The sequence below is a fragment of the Podarcis gaigeae genome (assembly GCF_964106915.1).
Source record: "Podarcis gaigeae genome assembly, chromosome: 9".
NCBI classification, from domain to species: Eukaryota; Metazoa; Chordata; class Lepidosauria; order Squamata; family Lacertidae; genus Podarcis; species Podarcis gaigeae.
Window position 1 is genome coordinate 29442885 of NC_139685.1, and position 22314 is coordinate 29465198.

General features: G+C 40.5%; 1 protein-coding gene across 1 annotated transcript; it reads left to right on the forward strand.

The window, feature by feature from the left end:
* The first annotated feature begins 110 nt into the window (after positions 1-110).
* Positions 111-22314, forward strand: CFAP97 (cilia and flagella associated protein 97). The gene is made up of 6 exons (XM_083755812.1): positions 111-1215; positions 4796-5700; positions 5780-5851; positions 14462-14730; positions 19660-19810; positions 20690-22314. Exons 2-6 carry the CDS (start codon positions 4824-4826, stop codon positions 20821-20823), a joined length of 1503 nt encoding a protein of 500 aa, XP_083611938.1. The 5' UTR covers positions 111-1215; positions 4796-4823; the 3' UTR covers positions 20824-22314.

Here is a 22314-nt window from a genome sequence, read left to right on the forward strand (position 1 = left end):
TCCTGTAATTTGCTAAACTGGTAGATTCTTATCTCTGTTACCGTAGCAGTCTGCAAATTCATGCAAGCATAGCAAGGCTTCTGCTATACCATGTGGGGGGGGGGGGGCAGAACCACATTTACTACTGGCAGGCCAGAGTGTCGCCCATTTTATATTTGTGCAGCTGCTTATTCCTGCCTAAGTGTGGGACCTTACATTTGATAATTATTGCTAATTATTTTATATAACCAATGAATATAATGTGGACCTTATTCTCAAGTAAATATGCCTAGATCCTGCTTCAGGCTGTAACCCTAATGGCTGTTAAATTAAATGAGACTTGCACCATGATCCTATGCATTTCCTCAGAAATCAAAACAATGGGATTGAGTGATAAGCGTGTATTGAACAGTAGTCTTGCAACACAGGGGTTTGCACGTTTAATCGGAAGATTCCACTTCTTAATGAGATTTAACCCCAAATTAGTGACCATATTAAGGCTACTCCTTAACGCTTTTGGGAATGCAACTTAAACACTCAGTCAGCCATAACTCACTTGAAAGGGAAGTTTAAGGCAACGGTTGTGTAGATGCCACGAGGAATTTGAGAACCAAGAGATCGCATTATTTACACTGATTGTAGCAGATCTTATTTACAAAACCCTTTGAGCAGCCTCGTGAAGGAGCCATCGAAGGAGGAGGAAGCTCTTAATGTTTATAGCACACCTTTAAGGGGCTCTCTTGACGCTGGGTGATGGCGACAGAAAAGGCAAAAAGATCCGAGATCCCCGTCTAATCTGCGGGGATTACATGCTCTATTTGCGGCATTGCCAGTCGCTACCATTTATCAGACGAAGATTCGACCTTAGCTAGAGAGTAAACGGCTACGGCCGCCTAGCTAGCCTGCCGGCATATCCAAGATTAGCCGAGGAGTCTGCTGGCAGCCTGAGGGGACACCTTGGCAAGCGCCTCTAAAACGGCGGCCCCCGAGGCGAAGCGAGCGAGCTCAAGGCTTCCACCTGCTGCATTGGAAAGGGAACTATTACACATGCCCACGCGGAGACGGAAGCAGCCTCTTTCCCCTCCTCTCCCCAATCCCGCCCTTCCCGTGGTTACGCAAACACAAGGCCGGGCGGGAGAAGCCGGGCTTGGTGGAGAGCGCCAGGCGAGAAGCGCTCTCCGAAGGGGCCTCCAAGCGCCGGAGCGCTAGCGACGCCTTCTGCCCGCCCGGCCCGCGGTGAGTACCCGAGCCTTGCTTGCCCCAGGCTGCTCGCCCTCCCGCCTCCTCTGCAGGGAGGTGGGTGTCCGCGGAGCCGCTGCTGCTGCATAGCGCCGACCCGCCGCCTCGCCGCGGGCTGTGTAACCACAACAAAGGGGGAAGGTGGCGGACGTGTGCCGGCGTTTCCTCCGACGTATCGGAGGAGCATTGGCCGTAGTGGGGGGGAGGTCTGGCTTTTTCCAATCGAGGAGAGGAAAGGGTTTGCCCTCCAACCGACCCCGCCTGCATGCAACCAATTTTCGGTGCGTGGCTAGCCTACATGCAGTCTCCTTCGCCTTTTCGAGGAGCTCCTTAGTTAATCCTCCGTGCAATGTAGCTGCAATAATTATCATTAGGCTTTTGTCGCCAGCAAAGGTCGTTGCGGGAGGGGGGGCGAGTTGCGCGCGATTATTGTCGCTCCCATTGCGACCTGACGCATCGCGGTCACGACTCAGGAGGGAGGAAACCGCGCTCTTGACAGATGTCCTCCTAGGCAGCCGGAGCCTGTTTGGCTGTGACTGGGGAGGGCACGTGGCGTTTGAGATCTACCACGAATGGGGAATGCTTATGCCTTTTAGAAGAGTGAGCCTGAAGCCATCTCCCAGTGTTAAACTTCGCTTTGTGCAGGCAAAGGAGCGGTGGGCTTCCTGCGTTCTGGGGTGGACCTGGTCTAGATAGGTAGCAGAATACTCAGAGCTGGGTAGGTTGGGCTGTACTGCTTCAGATGCGAGTGATCGTGGGGAGGAAGTCTGTTTTGAATCCTTCATAATGTTAAACATACAAATGCCTCCCTGCAAGTAGAAGTGAAGCAGGGAAGCACATAGGAGACAATGATTCTAGCCCAGGCTTCTCCTTACTGTGCTAGCTTTCTACATGTAGGGAGATTTTATTTTTTTTAAAAAAATAAAAAGCAATTCAGCCACCTCACCAACAGTCTGAAGTGGTATAGATCATTCTACCATCTTCTTCATTTTTCTTTGCCATGGGCCAGGGAGTCCAGATCAAATAAAGCGGTATCCAGGCAGGCTGGAGCCTGCTTCCTTTTGTTTACCTGAATACATAGATACCTGTAGTGGTAAGATAAGAGAGTGGCAGAGCTTTACAGCATCTGTTAATATGGATCCTTTCTTTCTGTAAAGCAGGATTAGACAACCTGTGAGGGACGCGGGTGGCGCTGTGGGTTAAACCACAGAGCCTAGGATTTGCCGATTAGAAGGTTGGTGGTTCAAATCCCCGTGGCGGGGTGAGCTCCCATTGCTTCGTCCCTTCTGCCAACCTAGCAGTTCGAAAGCATGTCAAAGTGCAAGTAGATAAATAGGTACCGCTCCAGCAGGAAGGTAAACAGTGTTTCCGTGCGCTGCTCTGGTTCGCCAGAAGTGGCTTAGTCATGCTGGCCACATGACCCGGAAGCTGTACACCGGCTCCCTCGGCCAATAAAGCGGGATGAGCGCCGCAACCCCAGAGTCGGTCACGACTGGACCTAATGGTCAGGGGTCCCTTTACCTTTACCTAGCCTTTCATGTTGTTACAAAAACCGGGTGCCTGTCCCTCCCACTGCCGAGCAGTGGGAACTTTGTGTCTTAATCCGTATCCCAGTTAATCAAAATTCTAACATTTATTCATTCCTAAGGTTTAGGGGGAATGCCCCTTAGTCTATAGCAATATACCGTATTTACTCAAATCTAATACTCACCTATTTTGGCCAAATTATGTTGTGAAAATTGAGGTGCGCATTAGATTTGATGGCGCATTAGACTCGAGTAAATACAATATTTGTTGGACTCCACCACCCATCAGCCCCATCCACCATTGCCAGTGGTCAGGGGTGATGGGAATTATAGTCCAACAACATTGGGAGAACAGATACCCCACTCCCACTGTAAAACATACTTCCCATGACTAGAATAGTCCGGATCAGTGTTGCGTGCCTGCCAGCGTGCTTGCCTTCTGTGTATACACAGTTGGCATCACATGCATCTGTGAAATGTTCTCTGCATCCTCCCTCGCTTTCAACAATGATACTCAGGAAGCAACGGTGGCAATTATCAGACATTTTAAAAATTGTATTTTTCTATGTTGCATTTCCTTGAGCTTCCTATGGAAGCATTTTAGTGGCTTTCTATGCGAGACTTTGCCAGGAGCTGTCAGTTCAGCGTGGTAAGGTTTTGTGCACCTTTAGATTGTATGAAAATGTTAAGCTCAGAACAGAAACAAGCAATTCCATGCAATATCAAATTTCCTTATGAAATGGTGGGAAATGAAGCAACAAAATCCCCTCTAGGATCATTATTGTCTTTTTAAAAAAGATAAATGATTAACATTCTGCATAGACTTAAAGTTGGGCAGAGATACAGGGACGCAAACTTAAGCAGCTGTATAAGACCTCTAGCTCCACCAACGTTTCATATCCAATCCTTCTTCTTTAACTTTCCGCATGCTGGCAGAATCCCACCACTCCAAATGGTTAGGTCACATTGAAAGCGAAATCAGAACCTGTGGCCTATCACTTGAGTTGCTGCTTATGCTCCTACAATTGGAAGCATTCTAGACAATCAAGCGCAGAATCCTGGAGATTGAATTCCAAACCCTTAGTTGCACAGCCAATAAACCCTGTTGACGAGATCCAGCTCGCCATCAATAAGAATCAGTCTCACACAGAGATGGGTTGAAGAATTCTGGCTGCCTTAGAGCTGCTGCAGCACAGCCTTTATTGTGTAAAGTCAGGAAGATACAAAATACAAGGAATGCAACTTGTTCTCAGCCAGCAGATAAGGGCCATCACACTAGACCACGCAGACGATCAGGCCATGTTACGTGGGCCAATCATTAGGACAGCATGAGCTGTCCACACGTTGATCATGCTCCAAGCGGGCCTCCTGCTATGAAATCACCTTGCAACAATAAGAACTTTGCTCATGCTCTTATGTACAAGCAATCATTTTCCCACACCCTGTTCCCCATTGGGGTTGGGAATTCCACCCTCTTTGGCCAGGACATTTCATACTTACACCAGCTTTACGATCCCCACCTACTCAAAGCTCTTTCCCTCGCAAGATTTAATGTCTTATCATCTGCAGTTTTGCAAGGTAGATTTTTGAAAATCCCATACTCTGATACTGCCCTTGTGGCACAAAACAGGTTGAATGCATCACACACGTTTTGTTTTATTGGCCATTTTATGCAAAAATGTATGATAAGTATTTGGCCCCCTCATTGAAGGAGGGGATTTATCACACTGGCTCTACCAGGGTTTTCTATCTGCTGAACAATTGTAGTAATGACGTTGTGGAGTATGTGGCAAAATGTTTGAGTGACGTCATGAAATTACATCACCATAGGTCCTAAGAGCCATTTTCATACCTCACAATGTTTGGACAGCTTTATCCTAAAGTATCTCCTACTATGTTTTGTTAACTGTATTGTGTTCTGATCCATGTATAGAATGCACTTTTTCTATGCCAATAAAGGAGATTGACTGATTGACTTGTCGTTGTAGAGTGGGTTTTGAACCTATATTTTTTTAATTTCTCAGTTAGTAATTCTGGTGTTCCATCTGCAGGAACCGCATTTCAGCACCTTTTTTGATCATGGACCGTATGTATGAAGATGTGTCAGACTGTGAAGTGGATCACTCTTTCTTCGATAGTGACTTTGAAGAAGATGCGGCGAGGAAAGGAGTAACAACAAAAACAGATGAGAAGGGAAATGGTGAGCACACACAAATGGAAGATACGATTACAGGCAAACCTGGCTTGAACACGGAAACCAAAGTGGTGGAGGATAACTGTACTGAGGAAGAGGACAAAGCAAATAAAGATACAGAATCTCAGGAGGGAGAGGAATTAATCAATGGCGCTTGTGATCCTGAAAATGCTGTGTTGTCGTTAGCTTCTCTAAATTCAGAAAAGGCAAGTACATCTGGTAGGATTTCAGCACAAGGTAAAGGAACGCATGGAAAAAATATTTCCTCTCAAGTTGACCAAATAGTTAAAGCATCTGAGGAAAACTACTATACAGATGAAGAAGACAGTAGCGATGACAGCAGAAACCAGAGGGTTAGACTTAAGTTGTCTAAGCAGTCTAATAGTGCAAAGGTTAGCAAGAATATTGGAGTCAGTTCCTCCTCGTCTTCCTCCTCCTCACATTGCCTATCCTGTAGTTCTGATACAGACTGCTCAGATTCAGACGGTTGCTTGTCAGACTCATCCTGCTCTTCTTCAAAAAAGAAAAGCAAATGTAGCTTGGCGCTTCTTTCTCTGAGACAAAAACCCAGCCCAGGAATTAAATCGGTGGAAGTAAAACCCAAGCTCGGTGACTATGCAGAAGACTCTGAAGATACTGTGACTGATGTGACTCCTCTGTCGACTCCAGACATCAGCCCCATCCAGTCTTTTGAACTTGCAGCATCTAATGATAAGAAACTAAAGGTTAAAAGACAAGAAAATGTGAGCCAGGAGTTATATGGTAAGCATGAGGTGCAAAAAGCTTTACACTTTTGAGGAGAACAATTACAAGCCCTGACTGAATTTCTGTTTATCCTTAGAACCCGACTTGGATCACAAATGTCATCAAAAGGTCCTGCAGGAGGCTGTGGACTTGAATCATCTTTTGAAAGGTGACATTTTCTTAACTTTAAAAATATGGGATTTGCTGTCAAAATAATAACATTCTGATATAATATGTATGTCTCTGCTGTTCTTTCAGATCTGGATAAACATTTTCAGTTTTTCCCTTGAGTTCTATGGAACAGCAATTGTTAACAAAAATATTTGTTTGGTAAAGTTATTACCTACTCTATACTCTATACACGATAAATGTCTTTTCGATTTGTTTCTGTTTATTACATTTATATTGTGCCTTCTCTCCAATGAACTCAAGGAAGGACACAGAGTTTTCCCTGTCCATTTTATACTTCCATCAACGCATATAAGTTGCTGTGGAGGTTAGGCTGATAAATAATTACAGGACCAAGGTTTCCCCACGGTGCTTAGTGATTGAGTGGGTGTTTGAATCTGGGTCTGCCCGGTCCATCTGTGCAACAAGCTCAAAAGGTCACCATTGATTCCACTGGATATATTTTTGAATTCAGAGTAGTAGTAAAAATCTGCATGGCCATAGTAGCATAAATGACAACATATAACCTCTGAAGCAGACTCTTGATTCTATGTATGTATGTGTTTAAATAGTACATTGCTAGATAAGGTTTGTAGTTGAAAAGAGAACCTGAAATTTGCAGCTAAATTCTGTGGGCGGCTTAGAAACTAAAAAGGCAGTCAATGGAAGACACTTTTTTTTCCCAGCAGAGCTGCTATGGCCCAGCCAAAAAAATAACATTCAAGGGGGACTGGGGAAACTTGATTATCTCCTGAAAGATAAACCGGGTGTGGTGATCCTAGTTCACCAAGGCCCTCTCAACCCAATTTCCCTTCTACTCACTTTCGCCCCACAGCAACAACCAGATCTCATGGTTCATCATAACAATGGACACTCAATGTATATTTATAGTAAAATAAGTTATTATTTTCAAGTGGCAGTTTTCAGATGTTAGGATGCTTGTAGCTTATACATGTCAACTTTTTCTCTCCTAGCAGAGGTTCATTGTTGAATAAATTACTGAGAGGCAATAATCAGTGATGACTCAATGCTATGTATTTAATTAAGGTGGCTTTACTTGTTATTATCATTACAATTATCAAATTAATAATGAAACAGGAATTCAGCATATGCTTGTCTATTAGTTGGTGGTTCTGGTAAACACATCCAAACACCTTTCCATGTAAAAAAGGTGCATGTAGCCTAAAGCATCAATGCTCTATTGGACTCAAACTCTCTCAACCCATACAGAGCCTTAAGACTTTTTATCTCCCTGTCTTAAATTTGCCAAAGTATTGCACCCATGGTAGCAACTATTCTGAAAATCAACTAGAGGTATTGTTTTAGAGGGCAAACCGTGAATATGGGAAAACTCCAGGACTCTGTAAAACTTCCCTTCTTTACTGCAATAGAAGTTTAGTAGTTGTACTCCTTGGGAAGACGTGATCAAAAGTCTAGATGCTGCCTGAGAACTGTTTGAACACAATGTACTAAATTCACTGGTATGAAGTAGAGGAAATGTGTGCTGATCTCCTCCTGCAGGGCAGAAATTGATAATCCAAGCATATAAAATTGTCATGTGTATGATACTCTGCTGTTCAGAAGTGTCCTCAGTTGCACATAAGTTCACACATGCCTTTCCTCTGCAGGAACTATCCAGGTATCAGTCTTGGGGAAATAGTATCTGATATTAGCAACACAAAATTACGTACTTCAGTCGTAAACTGAATGTTACATTTTTCAGGCACTTTTGAAAGAAGGTGATAAATCAAAAGAGCGAGGGGAGGGTATTCCAATTAATTCTTGAAAATATATGATATATAAAAAGAAACTCAACATCACCAAAAAAATAAATATGGATTATTAACCGTTTAAGTCACTTTGATGTAGAATGGGAGTACACATTAGCTTAATCATGGTTTTTGAATGTTTAAAGATATTTTATCAGATCAAGACTGAAAAGATCTCAGATCATCATTGCTTTAAAATGTGATGCTAGAACACTATTCATATCCTTTGATAATGATAAATACTTGCTCATCCTCTTGCACTTGAATTCTGGATAGACTTATTTTCAAGGTAATATTTCTTCTGTTCTTGCATCACTGGTAATTTGGTTTATGAAAGGGTATGTTCTTTAACTGTTAACACTCCAGAAGAGCCTTGATAATGTATGCATCTTTTCTCAGGTGAAGAGAATTTTATTTTCTTTCTTGCCAGCAGCCCCAGAGACAACCTGAAACCTCATTTTAATGTCTGCTTTCTTCTCTCACATTGCATCTTGAGATTGTGATCAGATGCAGACTCCATCTGTCATCCAACTTTTCCCTTCTCTGCCTCCCCCCTTGCTCTGTTTGCCATCTAGCCTAATATAGAGTTCCTGCCTTCTAATTTGTGGCATTTGGGTTGACCTAATAAAGGTATTGCCCAAATACAGACTTTGGATTTTTTCCCCTTGCAGCCCAACTTCTCCTTTTGCGTACCTTTTTTCATGTCACATATTTACACAATGCAAAGACCACGCTGTTTTAGCCTCCTGTTTAGCCTCCAGTTTTTGTAATGCAAATATAAAAATGTTCTGTAGATGAAGGGAGCCATTTGTCTGTCTCTGAGCATAAGTGAGTTAGAATAGGACTCTTAGAACAGGCTTCCTCAACCTCAGCCCTCCAGATGTTTTTGGCCTACAACTCCCATGATCCCTAGCTAGCACGACCAGTGGTCAGGTATGATGGGAATTGTAGTCTCAAAACATCTGGAGGGCCGAGGTTGAGGAAGCCTGTCTTAGAATGCAGTTGGAGCTCTCTAAACACAGAGCTCTGGGTCAATTAGCGGAAGAGGCTGCTTTACGTCTCAGTAGCTCATTACAGTTTCTTGACAACTTGTATTGACTCAATTGGACATGCACGTCAATGCATGATAGGGAACGGAAGTCTCCCTTGTACACAAAACAATAAACGATAGAAATTAGCACAATAAACCACAGATTTCAGTCCACCCAGAGAGGACACTTTCCACATTATAACTCATTCGGAAGAGCAAGTACAGCCCAGTTTTGCAAAAGAATGGGAGGAATTATGTGTCCTGCGCTCTCTTTACAAGTTAAATGCAGCTAAGCTGCAGAATTTAGCATAAATAAATAATTAGCTATTAATTTTTTTTTTACCGAACTTCATCTAAAGATCACAGGATGATTTACAATATAAAAACAAAAAACTACATACCTAGAACATAAATAAGAACAATAACACCCCACCTACATGCACAGTTTAAAAGGCCATAGATTGCTTAATTAGCCAAAGGCCTGGGAGAGGAGGGTTGTTTTTGCCTGGAACCTGAATATAGGTAATGAAGGCTGCAGGTGAGCCTCCCTGGGGAGAACATTCCACAAGAGGGGAGCCACCACAGAAAAGGCCTGTTCTCATATTGCTGCCCTCCAGGCCTTTTGCGGAGGAGACACACAAAGAAGGGCCTCAGGTGATGATCGCATAGGCATGTCCTTTTGTTTTAGAAAAGTTTTTAAAAAGTTAAGAATGTAACCAATCTAGAGATAACACCAATATGACTTCAAATGTTGTGGAATGGTTATTGGCTGGAGTTGATGATTCTGGAATTAGTACAAATATAGGTAGTTTGTTGAATGCTTTCTATCATTTGATTACACTGCTCTGATATGAGATGTCCGGTGCCAATCTATTATGACGCACTGCTGATGTCATGTAAGCAGATTCTGTATTATGACATCCTGGCAGTAATCATTGCAGCATCAGAAGTGTTTCAAGAGTTGAACAGCAGGAAAGAGGATTTCTCCATACAATTAGACTTGATATAGATCAATGTGATGAAACATCCCAGGTTTCAGGAATTTGCTGGCAGAAAATAGGTGAGTGCTGTAGGCAGAAATTAGAGAGATGAATTTAAGGGGCAGCATCAAAGAGAGGTTACTTTAATGGGCAAAATGTTAAACATGACTTGGAATATGTAACTAAACATTTCTGTAGTCAAAATCAATCTACATTTATTTTGTACAGCACCTAGCACATAGTTTCATCCTAATCCTGGAAACAGTCTGGGTGCTGCCATAGACCACCTATTTAATAAAAATATGTATACTGTACACATGTTATATGTAAGCTCTGGTTTTAAGCCAGGATTGTCTCCAGAAGGATTTTGCAGTCCACGGATAGGTGCAATATTCTAAGGATATGTGAAGTTGTTCATGGTAGTCTGTTGTCATAGTCTTGGTTCCAGTGTCTTACCTGCAGAAGCTGATTGGGCAGGAAGAAATGTAGATTGGTTTTGGCTTATAGATAGGTAGATTGGCTTATAGTTGAGACACATAGATGTATTTATCCTGGGCAGGCATAGCAAATATCGATGGCATCAATTGTCATTTTATAGTGATCACAGCTTTCCAGTACAATTTGTAAGACATCTTTGTTTTGATTATCTCACAATTGTACATAAAATATATTTGATAGTGAAGTCCCTTTTAAGTTCAACATGATCACCCTTACAAAGTTTTAGCAGATTACATTAAGTACTGTATATCCCAAACTGCCAAACCAACTGGTATTGGTTTACAAATACCACCCAAAATATTTTCTTATTTGTTATCATTTTGCAAAAGTTGCCAAAGAACATGCCTGGGGCTTGACTCCTTGGTGCAGCTGAATCAGACAAGTCTTGAATACAGCTATTAAGCTCTGTGCTGATGTTCATGCAGATTATTTGTTGCTGGACGAGTCTCCTTTATTCCTAACCATCATCCCAGGTAAGGGATGATGAGAGCTATTGCCAAAAAACATCTGGAGGACCATAGTTTCCTTATCCCTGTTCCAGATTGTTAACTTCTACCCATGGTGAAAGGAGAAAACCTGGTGCCAGGTAACAAATCAACAATCTCTTAATCAGGGCTTTTTTTCAGCTGGAACTAACTTCCACCTCTCATGTGGGCGCCATAAGCATTCTAAGAGAAGGAGGGAAGTGTTTGTGATGAATTCCAGCACCTCTTTTTCTAGAAAATTAGCACTTCTCTGAATGAATCTATAGTAATTGTGGTGACAGAGTATTCTTGAGCACATTTTTGGCTATATGAAAACACTCCTATATTATTTGTAGGAGGGGGGCCAGAAGTGGAAAACTCCCTTCTTGTGCCTTAGGACTTTTTTTTTACCTTTGTTTATGATGGCATTGCTTATGAAGCAGAAGCCAAGTGTTCACAATATGCACATTTTTAACTGTTCTCAGTGAGGTGTAGGAAAGATTAGTCTTGCACAACTTCACTGTATATTATATCTAGCAACAATCATTTTAATCTACTAATCTAGGAGTTTTAAGATTTCACTTCGTTTCCTAAGGTGACCTTGTGTTTCAGTATTAAACAATACATTTTTAACTGTCCTCCATAGGGACTGTATGATAGAGCAAGACTGGGGTGCTTTATCCATTGCAGAGAACTAAAGCACTCTAATTTAGAAGAAATTATCTATGTAGAAGCTTCAAGCAATGAAGGGTTGAGATGTGTAAGTGACTCTTTAATATGCAATATTTAATAGTTGTTTTGCCACATTCCAATATGTAAAGCATTAGAACAGAACATGTAAAGGTTGTCACTGGCTAAATAACCACACAGCTGGTCCTCTGTGCACAAAAGTTCTTTGGACTTGTTTGTTTCATCCACATCTTTTTGTTGGCCAGGTCACAAACTATCATGCAGGCATAATTGTAATCTTTTGATGTAATTTCACTTACCTTACCTAGCACTCCACTGCCAGATACAAAACAGTTTTCTGTGAGTAGAAGGGCACCTTTGAATCAAACCTGTTGTATTTAACTGAAGTACAGGTGGAGTAGTGGTAACTTAGAATTGTATACTGATATATTGGGAGAAACTGAGCACATGGAAGAATAACACTTTTAATTGAGTTTAATTTCACACTGGCGTGAAATTCAGTACTAAGTAGTGTGAGAGCACCTTTTATTAATTTTGGGAAAACTCTTATCAGTTTTTGTGATTTTGCTGGAAATAAATCATTCCCTTTCTTCACTGTATGCACCTCATGACACTGTTCCCCTAGCTGCAACTCTTCTACCAGTTCTTGGTATTTCGCCTCTAGCGAAGATGGGTATTAGGATGGAACAACTAGCTCTCTTCTCTGTATGCATTGGCTTTTCCTGTTAGGTTTCTTTCTTAATCCTGGCTTATAATTACTTATCAACCTAGCAGTTTGAAAGTATGCCAGTGCAAGTAGATAAATAGGTACCACTGTGGCAGGAAGGTAAATGGTGTGGTGTCTCCATGTGCTCTGGTTTCCATCATGGTGTTCCGTTGCCCCAGAAGTGATTTAGTCATGCTGGCCACATGACCAAGAAAGCTGTCCGTGGACAAATGCCAGCTCGGCCTGAAGCAAGAAGAGTTCCACACCCCTTAGTCGTCTTTGACTAGACATAACTATCCAGGGGTCATTTACCTTTACCTTTTTTACCTTATCATCATTATTTATTATGTTTCTGTTCCACCCTTCCTCTCAACATAGCCCAACATAGCAATCAACTAAGCAGCAAGACAGTGCAACATAAAATAAATTATATTTAAAACATCAAGAATAGCTAAATGTTTTGTTAAATAGTTGCATACCCCTACAGCTAAAATCTCTCTCTCTTTCCATGAACTGTGTAGCCCTTTCCCAAAACTTATTTTCCTACTGTTTGCAGTTTATCATACTGCTTATTATTTCAATCTTGGTCACTAATGTAAGGGTTTGGAGAGTCACCTAGAAGCTTATCTAAGAGTAGTGGAGGTCCCTATCCATGCAGAGTTTCTGAACACACCATTCAACACACCATATCTTCCCTTGATTTCTGTAGGCTTTGAACCTAATTAAGATTTAAAATTTATGTACCACCTTCTGTCTGCTTTTACTCTTGCCATTTAAGTCCCTAAAGACAAATCAAACTTGTTCAACAATTTCAGGCTCTCTAACATCACTGTGGGTTTTTGTTACACTTACAAGGGAGTTGCCTGCCCAAGACTCACACCTTAAGGCTACCATCAATTGCACAGTTGTCTGCTTTGCTGCAAATTGGGAAGCATTTGATTTTAAATTCCAGTCCATGGTTTACTTTTGATAAACTAAACAGCAAAAAGTTACTAGAGGATATATATCTGTGCCAGAGGCCTCTGAAATAAACTCTGCCTACTGTAAACAAATCAGTTGAGCAGTCTCATATCCATTCAGCAGAAAGCAACAGTTTCTTTTCTTCATATGTGGTAGAATCATAGGTTAGAAGTAGGCAAGATACTTCCTTGAAGATGACCTAAGCACTCCTGAAATCATCAGTAGTCAAGGCTTTTGCTCAGAGACGGTATACTTCCTACAATGCTAGAAGTTGAATCATGGAAATGAAATCCTACAATCCCCAGAATGAAAAATGCAAGGCAAATGTCGAGAAATGTTTGTTTAAATATTTTGTGCTATTTGTAGGCCCTTTGCCATGTCACTTTGGGTTGCTTAAGCACACCTCTGTGCCTAACTCAATAGCACACAAGGTTGAAGAACAGAGTATCTGGTGTTTGAAACTCTAAAACATACTGTCCTTGGCTAATGCTCATGTTTCTTTCAGCAGTGTACATATTGCCAATGATGAGAAATGTAAGTTGATATAGTGTGGTTCTCCAAGTATGGAGAGACTCTTCCATAGCAACTGCCAGCGTAGGACATCTTAACTCAGGGATCACCAATATGGTACTTGTGGGTAGACTACATGTGACTACAGGGTCCCTTCCTGCATCCCTCTGCCTGCTGAAATTAGACTTGAAGCATTTTGCTATAGCTAATAAAATAGGTTGTGATAAGCACCCACAATAGTATCTCCAGTTTGCAAGTGTGCCTCTGGTTTTAGAACTTTATCTTAACTGCATGTACATTTTCAAAATTATCTATATTATCAGCTCACCATGTATTTCTAGATGTGGCCAAGTGCTCACATTGCCCAGTCCTAGCTCATGTTTAAGAATTATAATGCACATCAGGTCTTCATAGACCCAGCTTCACATATGTGTTGGATTCCTCCTTAAGTATACTTCTGTGCTATGTCATGACTTTTTATGGTTTACATGCATTCTGTTTCTTTTGTTTGGAAACAAATGAGAGTTGGTGTGCCTCTTACGCTTGGAGCCTAATATTGCAATCTTATGCACAATTTTGTAGAACCAAGTGCCATTAAACACACTGGGATAAATAACCTTGCAAAAGAGTGCACTGCAAGTATTCTTCAGTGCCATGGTAGTGGCAGTATTGTGTTTTCTCTAGGCTAGCCTTTCCCAATCTGGGGCCCTTTGAGTATTTGGACTACAACTCTCAGCAACACAAGCCAGCATAGTCAGTGGTTTGGAGCATTATGGGAGTCATAGTGCAGCAATTCCCACAGGACACCAGGCTGGAAAAAGCTGCTGTAAGCTTTTGCTACGTATGCAAGTGTTGCCATTTAAAAGCTATAGGCTGCAAACGAGGTAACCGCCTCACTTGAGTTAGCTGGTTAAATCTGAACTCAGATATTTCTGGATTTCAAGTGAAGATATACAACCCCCTTCATCTATGTTGGCTTCTCAAAGGTTTACTTGTTTTTAAAGCTTTTCTGCAGCTGGAGAAAAAAGAACAACAGAAGCTGGTCTTGGATCAGTCCTCTATAGGGTCAAGGAAAAACTACTCTTTCACAAATGAGGAAGTTCGGCAAATTGATCGGGAGAACCAAAGGCTCTTAAAGGAATTGACAAAGCACTCTGCAAAGCCCAGGAGCAAAAGTGCCTCGCTGAAGAAGCCTCCAGGCCCAGCACCGAAGATGTACCACAGTGCCATCAACAGGCAGAGAGAGCAGCAAAGGATTGACAGAGAGAATCTGGTTAGTTGAAGTTCTTTCGTTTATTAAGTGGAGTTTTGTACCTACTAAGTGCATCTATTACAACCTTCAATATGTCATTGAGCAGTGTCATTGTACTATTGCTATGATTTGGAGAGATGTGTCATTGTAACATCCGCCACATTCTGTCCATGTTCAACCCAAGAGGGAAGAGGCGGAACCAGCCAACCAGAAAATAAAAAGCAGTATAAAAATGGCATGCCCCCAGCATCCCTGGAAACACAATCACAGTCCACCATTGTGTGAACTATGAAGTCCACATGCCACCCACATGGAGAAGGAACCAGTGAACCCCCAGCAGTGATACAGCCCCCAACTGCAATACACACTACCATGGTGCAGCACACCCAGTCTTAACGGCTGCAGTGCCATAGTCACATCTCCCTCCTCATTGACCCTGTTCCATGCCCTTCTTGAGTACTTTCCCCTGGCTGGAATGTGTTCCTAAATTTTGATAATTTCTCTTGGGCTGCGTACACACTGTACCTTTAAAGCACATTCTTTCCCTCAAAGAATTCTGGGCACTGTGATTTCTTAAGGGTTGTTGGGAACTGTAACACAGTGAGGGGTAAATGGCGCCCAGAATTCTTTGAGGGAAATAATGTGCTTCATATACGCTTTAAAGGAATAGTGTGCATGCTGCCTTATTTGTCTGGATGCACAGTTGTGTGTAAACCTTTTGACTCTTTTGCATGGTTGAGATGCGGCCTACTATATAACAAGGGCTCCACACCTCCGATAAGGAGTGGGTTGGAGGGATCCCTATCTACCACACCCTAGGAAAAAAGAAAGTTAACTTGAGGAGTTCTTGAACTGTCATCTTGGTAGCAAGGAAGAAGAAAAACAAATTATGTTGTACTAAGAGAGTACATTAATAGTGTGTCAATAGCACGAAGAATGTAGCCCACAACATAAAATGAAATGGAAATAATTGAGGCGATAGCTAGCAGTCAGTTTCATTATCTGTATCTTTGCTTGTTCCATTACCATTGAACCATTGTTGTAACCATAGTAACACATATTGAGGCAAATGGAAACTCGCATTTCCATGTAATAGGTCTTTATCTAGAGCTGATCAAATAGTAATATAATGTAATTTTGCAAAGTATTATTACATGCAGGAACAGAGAGAGTTTGATTCATGGTCTGTCTGCTTTTTGCGTAAGAATTCTGATCTCTGCTAAGGGTTTATGAATCCTAAATTTGCAGTAAATTACATAATGTACTCTGCCTCTCCAATACTCAGGATTTTATTTTTAAAATTCCTATACTAAGAGGTCTAAGCACTTGATGCCTTTCCTTGTGTATCCCCACCCTGCAATCCCATTGCTCTGTTGGTCTCTTTCTGAACCTTCACAGGTTCAATTATATTCTTTTGAGGTGCAGCAACCACAAATGCATACAAATATTCTGGATGTAAATTCATTGCAGAATGGTTTGATGACATTATGATACTGTAATTCCCCCACACACCCTCTTAACACATCTGCAGTTGCATTATTCTTCATAGCATCAGATATATTGACATATACACATACTTGGTAAATTTTGTGCCATGAGGTTGGTCCATGTACATTTTCTTTATCAGGGCTTAAATTATCTGCTAAGAGTTGTAGACAGAAATATCTGTCCATGTTTTCACCAAGAGGCAAATGTATTTGTTCTTTGCTTGTTGGTTCTTTTGATATACTGTAATTGCATTGAGCTCATATTTCCCAGTTTTAGCAACCACATCCCTCGTGCTCTAAATGAAATAGATTGACCACACTTGTTCAAAAAACTAGTGATCTTTCAGAAGATTGACCTAAAAGGTTCTTTTTTGGTGAACTCTAACTACCAAGTGTTCAATTTCTGTTTTGGTTATTTAGCATTTCATTATAATTACCCAGGTTGCATTTATACTTCATTTAGTTATTGGTACATGGTTAGCTTGTCTTTAGTCATGGGTCCCATTCTAAAGTCAATTATCCTTTTAAATCTTTTTTTCTTCATATTGTATTTTTCTATATGCATTCCTACGTAGGGGAGCAGATCTTCCATGTTGTTTTCTGCTACCCTTCCTAGATAGAAACACATTTACAGGTTAAAACAAAGTTTATAGCTTATTTTGAAGTTTTCATTTTTCCTCACTTGGCAGGTGTCCTTTCAATGTGACTGTTCAGCATCAATGTAATTTGCTGGACTTGTTCAGATATAACACTAAGCCATGGTTTAGTGTTATGATAACAGCCCACAGAATGCCTCAGGCCTGTATCCTTCTCTCATTGGAGCCATGAGGAGAGGTTCAGAAGTTTTCACTTCCATTTTAGATTAACTGCAATTTGTCATGTCATCCAACAAACTAATTAATTTTAATGATGGGTTTTTTTTTCCTGAAAAAAGCCGAATAGTGGTTGATGAAGCTGGCCTGTTTCAGTTAATCATAAGGAAGATTAACCACAGTTTAGGGATCGGGCGATGAGCTAAACTGCAGTTAATTTGAAGTGGAAGTGGAAGTGGAAGCTTCTGACTTTGCCATAAGAAGGAACCCACAATCTCAAAAGTTATTGGGGTTTGCTCTTGTAATGCTAACCTATGGTTTAGACTGAGTTATATCTGAAAACAGCCTTTCTGACAATTGATACGTAATAGCCTCAGGACGCTCTTTCCTGACCATTGTGAAATAACTAGTTATATATAATATACCTTATAGCATAAATTTTTGTATGAGTAAAATTTCCACTTGCATTTTAAAGTAACCTTTTATTTTTACATTCCCCACTGCTCTAGATTATAGTCAAAGCCCTTTCTTTGCCATTTCTCGCTATTTCCCCTTAAAACATTGTTAAAGTAAGTATTTGTTCAGTTAGTGCAAGAACATTTTCCTGGGCTCTCCCCAAGCACCACATCAATAGCAATGTAAGTTTAAATAAATTTTGAAATCCTCAGTCTAAATTGATTATCTCCCCTGCCCTTGGTTTTATGAAGACAACTTTTTAAGCACCTTAATCCAAAATTTCCTTTACTATGCTTCTGTTACTTCTCAGAACCAAATATCAGACTGCAAATTTATTTATTTATTTTTTTGTTGAATGACAGTGGAACTTGTCCTTATATTAAGGAATATTTCAGTGCAACTGTTAGTAGTAGCAGTGATACAGGGTAGTATTTAGCTAAGTTTACTAAACAGGAGTAAAATGCTAACTTGCTAAATTGAGTTGAAATCCAATGCAAATTACCTCTGCAAATTAACCTTATTTGTTTATGGAAATGTTCCAGTTCATTTTTTTCTGGAAAGTTCACAACAGCACATATTTTTTATCTGTATTGGGGAAAATGAACCAGTGCCAAGTAATACAGGATATTCTTTGTGTTCTGGACATTTTTATATAGACAGCTGTTTATGCTGGACAAAAACCAGTTTCCTGTTTTTCCTGTGACTGTTACATGTAAACAGAATTGGCAACGTGAAGTACGTTGCTGTAGCTGAAGAGATTTTTCTTCTAGAAAAGCATTTCCTCTTTTTTATTATTACATTTTTATCTTGCCTTTCCCCCTTCTTCTGTGAGGTAATCCTGACTGCAAGATTTTGACTGGCCCAAGATCACTCAGATGTCTTTTAGGCAGGGAAGGAATTTGAACTTGGACTCTCCCTAATCCAAGGCAGACATCGTTTCCACAACACCACACTGAGACACAAACACACTATCTCCTCGCATACTTCCCCATACTAAATATTTAGATTTTATATGACCCACCAGCGGCATTAAGCAAAATGATTGCATTGATGTGTCTGATAGTTTTGGGTTTTCTGTTAGAGAAGCAGGGATACAAACCTGAAAATGTGGAGTTAAGGTACGAGATAGAAATTTTATTTCTAGTTCAACTAGCTAAAGAAGCTAAATTTAGATTTGAAATGTACTCTTCTGCCTCTGCTGTGATAAATAATTCTGGTTTCTGTTGCAAATTAAATTAGAGGAGACATCATATAAACAAAGCCAAACACCTGCCCAAGCGTCCAGTGGCCAGTTGTTTCATAATTCATGTGTAGCTGGTAGCTTCAGTGTGTGGTCTCCCTCACATTTGACTTCCATTTTGAATAAAGCACTGTTGGGGGGAGTAAGTTTGAGCTTTTAAAAAAACAACCGCATTTATTTAAGTGCCAAATATAAGAAAGAAGAAGGAAAAAACAAAGAAAGATCGGGGGCAGGGAGATGGAGGCAGAGAGTGACAATACACACTGTCTACACAAATCAAGAATATAATAGCTATCAGTACTTCCTTCAAAAACTAAACACAAAAGTCAGTATAAGCTATCGAGATAGGTATCCTCGTGAAATTGGTATTTTATAAAAAAATATGTTGAAGTGTAGCAAGGGTGGCGAGGCCCTCAGGCAGTTGTTCAATGGATAGTGTGTGTTTATTCTTTCAAGTTCAAAATACCTTGGCAACAAGAAGGGCTCACAGCTTCTGTTTTCCTGCCATTAATCCCCATGCTTATAGGAATATTGTTTAAGAGTATCTGAACATAAATTACAACAGGAGTGGTAACTGCAGCGATTAGATTACTATTTGGCCCTCTCCAGTAAACGATACTTAAGCCACAATACAGAAAACAACAAAATTCACAACCTGACCCTATTAGCTGATCTAATGTATAAACCCGACAATCACTCCAAAGTTTGACACTGCCTTTTTGTTTGAATTAGGCTGGTAGGAAACATAATGTGCTACTTTACCATTTAATTGTTTTATCAACAACATGGCTTGGTTTAGTTCTTTAAAAGTAAGCTGTTCTGCTGCCCATGATTCCCTAACACAAATTACCGGTATATCATAGCAAAGAAATGGTATTCAGCTTTAACTAGTTATGATAACTGCTATGGGTTTTCTCTAAACAAAAAGTAATATTTTTAACAAATTAAATTTAAGGCTTTTTTGAAGAGGCTTGAAGCGGTGAAACCGACGGCTGGTATGAGGCGCTCTGAACAGCTCATGGACTATCAGCGGCAGATGAGTTACCTCAGTTCTGCTCCCTCTCCAAGGCGAGGGAAGTCTGCCTTAAGCCACCACAGCCCTTCTCGTAAGCAGAGTTTGCGCTTTTTCATTATGTATTTTTTGTAATAGTGAATCATGCTTTCAAGTATACATGCATAATCCTGGATGTCTTCATCCCCCAGTCTCAACATGATTCAAATGTGTGAAAAGAAAAGAAAATTACTAAAGCCCAGTATTTACTCCCATATGCAACTTGCATTGCTCTGTGTGTGTCGCCCTTCATGTCCAGCTAAGCTTTGAGAGTTATATGGTGAGATGAACAAGTCCCATTCTCAGATTTTTCTTGCAAACAAAATGTTTTGGGCAACATGACTACCAAATTACAGCCTTCTAGCGAATGTTGATTATTTGTAGAGTTCATGTTCCCCCTTTTAAAGGAAGTCCGCATTACTTTTCATCATCTTCTAGTCCCCTGGAGTGTTTTGGGTTAGGGTTACTTGTGCACTAAATTTCAGATTATTATTTTTTGTGTTAATATTTTATGGAAAAGTTTTCCATTATAAAGAAATAAATTGACACAAAGAAAAAGAGAAGAAGAAAACAAAAAGAAAAAACAATATATGAATATTTACGGAGTGGAAAATCAGATTTCTTGATTCTGTGGGGGTACATTTCAAGAGCGAAATACACGTTACTGGTTGGATCCAAAGTGTTGCTCCAAATGTCCTAGATCCTCAGAAGTGGCTTTTTGAGGGTTCAGAAGACAGCAGCAGAAAGCAGGCATGGAGAAAGCCCCTTCCCATGAGCTGAGCCCCATTTGCAATTGTTAAGACCCTAACCCAATATTTCTGATCATAAAATGTGGAGTTGCTTGCATAGATTTTAGATGGCTTTGTTTTTCAAAATGGTAGAGTTATGCAAGCACCTTAACACTGTCCTCCCTTTTCTGTGTCCTTCCCCACAGGTGGTGCTTCGCGAGCATCCAGCCACAGTGCATCTAGTACCGTGAGTCGGAGAAGTGAAAGACCCGTTTATGACTCATCCAGTGGTGCTCTGCAGCGATTGAAACCCACTAGTATTCGTGCTGCCTGGCTCTAAGTTATTTGCACTTTGCCACCAGATTTTTAATTCTGATGTATTTGCAGGTTGCTGTAAAGGCTGTGCAAGAGTATTGTAATATTCACTGTTGGTGATTAAAGGACACTGGAAAGTGATATTAACTACAAACAAATACAACACTGATTATTATTGTTGTTGTTGTTTTTTGAGCAAGCAAGATCTTTACTATATGTGTTGGATAATATCTTCCCAATCAGTATTTCTGCTAATGATATATTTGTATAAGAAAAGTGGCACTGTAAATCTTATTTATGTTCTTCAGTCACAACTGAAGTTCAGATGTGAAGAGTAGAGGGTGGACTTCTAGCACTTTTGGACCAGTGTAAAAGTGTAAAAAAAATGCATTTCATTTTTCATTGTACAATAAACATTTGCATTGGATTAGTTGCTCAATCTTTTGTTTCTTACAGTGTAGCTGCTGTTTTTAATTTAGCACAGTCAATTTATGCAGTCTTCAAGGAGAATTACATTGCTGGTGTTCAGTATAATTATTTATGAGGTCTTGTGGAAATGGTAGAGTGACGATATGCAGTACAATTCAACTCCGTTTCTTTCTGGTGATTCTTAAAATGGTTCTCTTTGGCTGAGTGCTTTCAGATGAGCTTATGCTTTGCTGCTGCTTCCGTGCCACATTCCAATAATGATTTTTGATCAGGTCTCCATGCTTAATATTGATATATGTTATCTTTAAATGTTTGAATATTACATGTATCTAGTAGCAGTCAGAATGGAGGGGTGGAGGTGCTTATGTGACCCTCCCCTTGCGTTGCTGTGCCCTTACCAGGAGGAGCAAGATAAAGGCGTACCTGAGGCGGTGTGAACACGCTGGCAGGAGCACCAGATGTGTTTGCACCCCATAGGTCATCTTGCTTCTCTGCCTCTTCGTAAGGTGCAACCATGCTGGTGACGGGAGGTTAGCACCACCAACCTTCTATGCTGACCCTTACTACTTGTAACTTAAGCAGTACATTTGGTTTTATCCATTGTCTCCCGTTAAAGCTTGGCAAACCTTTTGTTAATTAAATGAAGCTCTCCTTTTTGTGGATTAAACTCAATTTTGACAGCGATTTTAATGTCTTAAGCACTAAACATTTAGACAGTGGTGTGGAAAAGAGTAGCCTCTGTGAACTAAAGCTCTCTTATTGACCTTGCAATGTAACTAACGTTTCAGTAGCTCTGCCAGTTTGAAGTATATGCATAATTATGCTGATTGAATGGTTCTTTATGTAGAGTTTCACTGTTTCTTGAATGAAGTACAAATGAGCAAGCCATCTTCTGGTTGCACTGTTTTTTTAAAAAAACTACTAAGCACTTTTAAACCTTTCCGTGACTTTTTTCTCTTCATAGAAAGCACAGTGTGTGCTAGCTTTAAACTGTATCATCTTAAATGTTTTACTTGATTGATTATGGAAGACATGAAACTTGTGTGTCACTCTTTTTAAAGCTTTAAGTAAATGATTAATTGAATTA